We start from the raw sequence: 7,013 nt of genomic DNA, 5'->3' as shown, positions 1-7,013 counted from the left end.
TGAGACGGGATTAACGCAGCTCTCACATAATTCACATTCCTCCCTGCCTGGACAGAAATCAGGCCCGGACTCTAGTGACTTAGAATAAATACTTTTTAAAGTAGGCCAATTATAATGTTATGTTGGGGACCATCAGGGATGACATTTGGCACTATGAAGACACTTAATTTACGTTTTACGCCAAACCAAAAACTGTGATTGTTGGTGAAATGAGATTGATTTGGTTTGCTGTCGTGTTGTGTAGAAACCAGTGATACAAAGAGAAAAACACAAAACATTTAGTTGAATTTGTGTCAGGTCAAGTGATCTTTATTATTTGTTCGTGTTTGTGGCCTTCACGCAGCAGTACAGCTCAGATGGACCTTGCTCGTTGCTGGTTTGATTTGCTCTGCACTTCCCCTTTCATTTAACTAATATCTCATAATAATTTATCATTTAACACTCGAGACATGGGGATAAATCTACCAAATTCACAGCTGGGAAACGCGAGAAAAAAAATTGCATACAGGTAGGCTAGTACAAAGAATCACCATTTTTTTTTTAAAGAAATCTAACACATGGGAAAAAAACAATTCAAAGAAACACATAGGGGACATTTATGAGCACACGCAAACGGACTGATTGTCTCTTATAACTAGTTTTAAACATATTTCTCATAAATTAATAGTGCATCCAGGTTCATGTCAGAGCTGCTCTCTCTCACACACTCTCTCTACAACACACACTCATGCACAACGCTTTGATCAAAGGGGCCCTTCAGCGTGCCAACAAAATAAAAAAAAAAGACAAGAGAGGGGAGTCTTTAAGGAGCTTAGAAAAAACCCTGACTTATTCCTCCATCTCAACCATCTTTTGATCCTTTTTTTCCTTTTGGTCAACACATTTGTTCCGTGTCCTTGATCAAAGTTGGGGAGAAGTCAGTCTGAATGTTCAATAAGTTAACCCAACAAGTGAGACAACCGGCTGGCAGTCCTGTTCTGCTCTGCCCGAGGTAGACGTTGGGGCCTGTGATGGGGGGGTGGTGTGGTGGTGTTGGGGGTGAATAACGACTTGCTGCTAACAACCCCGGGGTTTTTCATTCGCCTGAATAGTCTCCAGCTTGTGGAATGTGTCCTCTCACAACACTTGGAACTTCCACGCTGCCTGGTCTTTGTAATCCAAACAGTCTGCGTTGAAATTGAGCTTCCATGAGGAGGCCGTTTGGTCCTTATAGTCCAGGCAGTCTGCGGCTCCGCTGAAGCCGAGCCCCGCCGCGCCGTACGCCGACGTGGAGAGGGACGACGCGTTGCTCAGGTGGCCGGAAACCCCGTTGCTGGACATGGGGCTCATGGTGGAGCCCGCGGCGGCGAGCTGGTGGTGCATAGGCGAGAGGTAGGAGCCGCAGTCCATCCCGGTGAAGTAGGACGAGGAGCCCGTGTAGCCCTGGTTGTAGCCCGACGCTTGGCTGTAGGCCATGGGGTAAGAGCGCTGCATGCAGGAGGACGCGGAGGTAGACAGCGGGTCGGAGAGCGGGGAGATGGAGGCCGGGCTCCAGATAGACACCGGGGCCGCGCTGCTGCTCACAGCCGGGAGGGAGGTGCTCGGCGGCGGCGTGAACTGCCCGCTGGCACCGCTCTCTGAGCTGGCCTCTCTCACCGGAGAGCTCTTCTTCTTCACTGGCTTGGTCACTGCCTTGTTCTGCGCTCCACTCTGGGTTTGCTGGGCCTGTTGACGATGTTTGGCCCGTCGGTTTTTGAACCATACCTGGAATACAAAAATTCAAAAATTGTATTTAGCTATAAAAAAAACAACACAATTCCTCTATTCCAGGTCAAATATACTCCACAATCCTGTGGTATGGTACACTGAAAACTGTAATTACATTCAAGTAATCAATGAGGCCACGTTCAAATGAACCATAGGCCTACATCCCAGAAATAATGTAGCCTTGTAATTTTTCAAAAACGATATTCACAAGTGTCTATCTTACAGGCTTTACACTTGAAACTCTGACAATGAAAACTCCCTTTTTAAATCATTACTCACAGTTAGTAGCAATTACCAAAAATTTGAATTAAATACATACAAAGAGAAATTATCGCCTCAAGGAGAGACCGTTATCAAGCACTTCTTCAGCACTGAAGAGGAGGACACTTGAAGTAGCGCCTCTCACTGAACATTATCGATCTGCCATTAATAGACTGCATATGCTATTATTGTTGGGGTCTCACCTGCACTCTGGATTCGGGCAGGTTGATTTTTAAGGCCATTTCCTCTCTCATGAAGATGTCAGGGTACCGGGTCTTGTTGAACAGATTCTCCAGCAGGTCGAGCTGGGCCCGCGTAAAAGTCGTCCTCTCCCTCCTCTGCTTGCGAGGTTGTCCTGTTAACAAGAAGAGGGTCAAATTAAAGACGTGAAATAACCTTAACAAACAAAGAATACGAAATACACAATTGTGTAACACGATGTTTGGATACTCCAACTGTCCACGGTAATTACATTAGGAATCTATCACTCATTTAAATAATACAAACTGTCTCTAAAATGCAAATAGGCCTAACTATTTAATTTTTAAAAACTTAATAATATGTTATACATTTAGGTATATTTCTAAACGTTTGGGTTATTACCGTGGTATCCCACTGAAGGGTGCAGCAGGTCCACTCCTGAGGCAGATAAACTGAGTCCGTTCACCGTATACGGCGGCTGCTTCAGATAGGACATCATGCTGGCAGCCGGGCGATTGGGCAAAATGTAAAATAAATAATAAAAATAGAGCAGGAAATAATGTTTTAATCCTCTCGCGTCTCCGTTTGGTCTTTCACTTCGTCCAACCTGGAGCAGGAACACAAAACAGGAGCGTGTTTAAGGTCGGTTAGATTCGTCTCTGTGTCCGCGGAATTTTGCGCGCAGCCTTTACGCACCGAGGTGGTTTAAAGAAGTGGGCGTCCTCGCGCTCGATGGGCTCTTAAAGGCGAGTAGAGACCCCCAGCTGTCCCCTGCTGGACTGAGGATGCTCTGTCTGGCTGACAGGCGTTTACGCCATCACCCCCCACCACCACACACACACACACACACACACACACACACACACACACACACACACACACACACACACACACACACACACACACACACACACACACACACACACACACACACACACACACACACACACACACACACACACACACACACACACACACACACTAACTGCTACTATAACCCCGCCCCCTTACCACCACTACCCCCCAAACACACTCCTCTCCTATAGCACCACCAAAACAAAACATTGTCGTTAAAATGCGCACACTCGCTGTGCCCCAACCGGGCTCTCAATTAGCATATACCCACAGGTTAGGTGAAGCTAAATAGACAGCTGATTGGGGGGCCATTTGCAGAAACAAAGCTCACTGTTGACCGATAAGTAATGCTGATAACAAAAGACTTTCGGGAACAAACAAAGAAGGCAATACTGCAAACTGAGCGCTCATTCAAATACAACGGAGCATCTTCATTTCTATATCTCAAGGCCCATTGTTTGTTTCCACTAAAACCCTTGTACATTCAAATGTAACGAAATTAAAATACGAAGGACAACTTTCGCAAATAATTAGAAACACGGAGGCATTCCCTGAACTGATTTCTGACATATATTATTGACACCACTCGCGGCGATTCCCCCTCCTTTCCTAATGAATTGCTCCCGGTAATTAGATTTGGAAGGTGAGACTATCTAAAAGTGTTGATTAGAGAGGAGCACTTAATCTTAATCTAAACAAACAAGGAGATGGCCCACTAAATTTGTCCCAAGATTTTGTTAAAATAAACATTTTACTGTAGTCTGCTACCTTGCAATTCATTTTTTTTTTGTATTATACATATTTTACAATGACCAAAAACGATGTAGGGATATTTTGAGCAATATTCTGAATGTATAGCAATAGCATATAAAGAAGAAAATCAAATAGAATGAATAATTATTTTAGAATATACAAATATATTATGGGAGATTAAATATTTATATGACAAATTAATGTTAATTAATGTACTACAACCTACCTGATAATGCAATATAAAGTCGATTTGCTCAATATGTTTTTATTATTACATAGTTCATCATTAAAGGATAGGCCAATGTTTGGACTATGCCAGACTTTAAAAAAAACGATCACAAAACTGTGTCTAACATTGTCTAATAGGCCTTCATATTTTCTTTGTTAGTAATAGCTAATTAGTCTATATTCCATATGCTGCTGTCTGGGGCCTCTCGTAACGTTTCCAGTGACACCTACCTGTAGAATAAAATTCCCAGGACCCCAGGGTGCTCAGCCCGGGACCCCTCGTTTTATAGAGCCAATAACGGTCCTTCAATCTGTCACTTTTGTCCACCCCCGGCTACCGGTTGCTCCACATCCGTTCAATAATAAATACCCTGCCTGGCCATTAATTATTATTGGCTACAAGAGATTTTTTTTTTGCTGTAAGAAATTAACGAGATAATCCGGACGGCACGCGCTGGCCTGATTACAGGACGCCAGCCACGACTCCGCATTCAGGTCTCCTTAATTTTCTGCGTCACGAAAATAAAACAAAGACTGGCATTGTATTTATCAGACCAGCTGACTGCCAGACAACCGACCCCCACCCCCTTAACCCCCCCGATCCAACCCAGCACAACCAGCTCTAACTCACTTTCCCAAATCCACACATGCACGTTCAAAGTCATTATTATGGTTAATATTATTATTAATATCATTATTAATATTATTATAATAACTATTGTTATGATCATTATTGTTATTATTACGTTATGATTTCCATATTTTTATATTTCGCTGTCAACATTTAGCATTACAAGTTGTGATTTTTATGATCCGAGTGTGCAAATTCAATATTGAAATAGATTTGTATATTTGAATAATAACACATTTTTCATTCGAGGTTAGCCATCTGTTTGATGACAAAGTGCATGGAACCTTTGGATTGGCCTACATTTAATACAGTGTTATTTAACATTATTATTTTACAACTTGACTTTAGGGGTTCACCCTCCCTCCTCTACATGCCTGAATACATCCAAAGACTGGTCAGACACCCAGCAGTTGGAGTGTATTATCTGAAGTTGCGGACTGCGATTAATCGGTTGAACGCCCCTTTGCTCGGAGCATGCAGCCCAGAGGGAGAGAAGTTCCTCTAAAACACGCCTTTCCAATTATCTCCCTGTAGGCTATCGGGGTTCCATCGCACGCACTGGCGATCATAGGAAAAACAACATCCCACTTTAATACGGTAAACTTACACTTAACATATGAAACTGAAGTAAAATAAGTCACTTACCTCAGTTGTTTTTTTAAATGCCTTTTCTTTGAGTCTCGTTCTCTCCCTGCAGAGCGGGTTTATGAAGCTGCTTTGATTAGTTTCCTCCGGGGTAAGCTTGTTGGATGCGGATAATAGCTATACTCTCAGTATTTATGGAGAGAGAGAGAGAGAAAAACTGGGATGATTTGTTTGCAGCCAATGGAAGTGATTGAGAATATGATGGGCAGAGGTGTGAATGCATGCAGCTGAAGTAAAGTGGCCTGATGGTGGCAACATCAGCTCCAAAGCGCTATGTTGTGCTGCTATTTCTTTATCAAAAAACACACATTAAAGACACGCTTTTCACTCGTAATAAAAGGTCTTTATTTATATTTTTAAGGAGACAAAGTTAACAGATACAAATTGGTGTGGTGCATTCACCAACCAATCAGAGCCGAGCGCCTGCACGCAGCTAATGACGAACAAATAATATTGGTATAACCTATAGACCCGCGCTCATATTAAGAATCAGGAGGTTTTAGCTGCAGCTTGCAGATTTGATTGTCAAAATAAGCTGAGCAAGCAAAACGGAAGCACTGTTTTGTAGAGAGAGGTGCAAATAACTTCTCGGGGACCTGTCACGGTTTAGTTCTGTGTAACCCTGTAAAGGAGATTTAAGGGGGGGGGGGGGAAATAGAGGCCCGTGAAGATGTAGCATACACCACCACTTATATGTTGATTTTAAAGTTTTTTCCCTGTATATTTTACCAACAAAGTTGCCTAAATTATGTATTAAATGTTCTGGGTAATACCGTGAACCTCTTAAAAATAAAAACACGTGATTCAATTTACAATAACGTCTAAGAGGCCTACATTTATTTATTTTTACTGTTTTTTCCTTTCCATTTCGACACAACTTTTGTCCCAGCAGCCCTGACTGGAGGTTTTTTAATAATGCTCTCAAACAAGCAGCAGGTTAGAGAACTAATTAGGAGTCTACATGCCAGATGAACAGACTGTGAGGCTGCCGACTTGTTAGACACGACTAAAATCAATACGACCTATTACAGACTCTTTTGTATGAAAAATCATGACAGTGTTTTTGGAAAATCTAATTGTTTGAGATTTAGAGCAATTATGTAAAGTCCATAAAGATTCAAATGAAGATAACAAATTGTAATATTGTGATTAGATGTTGGTCATTAGAATAAAATTATTATATAAGTGGAGTGTTCTCATTTCCCCTGAACGATCACAGTAAAACAAACAGCCTAACGGGGCTTAAGTATCTGGTCCCTCTTGTTGTCCCTCAGCGATGTTCTTGGCTCACGCAGAGTGCTTTCATCTTCAGCTCTGATATATAATTCATCGGAAAATATCTAATAGCCCTGGGGAGCGTTTCAGCTAAACGGGGCCGCGGTTGTAAAAAAGGTGAAGGCGCTTGTTAATGTCTGTGGCAATATGCCCTCCCCCTGTCTCCGGGCCAATTGACGGAGTCACGGTTTCTCCTGCTGTAAGGGAGACGAATTGAAGGCTAAGAATCGTGGGACTGAGATACCTCTCTCACAATGTGCTGGATAACACTGGCTGGCATGAGGAGAGCAGACGTGCTGCCTCCTCTCTCCTCCTGCAGCCTTTTGTTTGCTAGGCCTATAGTTAATATGGTTGCAGACTAAGTTCCATTCTAATAATGTGGTTATATCTCTTTTAAATCTTCTTCTGAATTCATGTT

General features: G+C 42.5%; 1 protein-coding gene across 3 annotated transcripts; it reads right to left on the bottom strand.

The window, feature by feature from the left end:
- Window positions 1–303: 303 nt before the first annotated feature.
- On the bottom strand, window positions 304–5,401 carry LOC117439724 (homeobox protein OTX2-like). Of its 3 annotated transcripts, none has more exons than XM_034075736.1 (4): window positions 5,321–5,401; window positions 2,611–2,815; window positions 2,211–2,362; window positions 304–1,743 (listed from the first exon to the last, which is right to left on the bottom strand). In XM_034075736.1, the coding sequence occupies exons 2-4, from the start codon at window positions 2,705–2,707 to the stop codon at window positions 1,117–1,119; spliced, it is 876 nt and encodes a 291-aa protein (XP_033931627.1). In that variant the 5' UTR covers window positions 2,708–2,815; window positions 5,321–5,401; the 3' UTR covers window positions 304–1,116. The 3 variants fall into 3 exon arrangements, with proteins under 3 accessions (XP_033931627.1, XP_033931629.1, XP_033931628.1); XM_034075738.2 differs by having other exon boundaries at window positions 2,611–2,708; XM_034075737.2 differs by lacking the exon at window positions 5,321–5,401 and adding an exon at window positions 2,905–3,026.
- Window positions 5,402–7,013: the final 1,612 nt, after the last annotated feature.

The sequence above is a fragment of the Pseudochaenichthys georgianus genome, chromosome 24 (genome assembly GCF_902827115.2).
Source record: "Pseudochaenichthys georgianus chromosome 24, fPseGeo1.2, whole genome shotgun sequence".
NCBI classification, from domain to species: domain Eukaryota; kingdom Metazoa; phylum Chordata; class Actinopteri; order Perciformes; family Channichthyidae; genus Pseudochaenichthys; species Pseudochaenichthys georgianus.
Note: the sequence above shows the minus strand (reverse complement) of the source record. Positions and strands in the feature narration are given on the sequence as shown.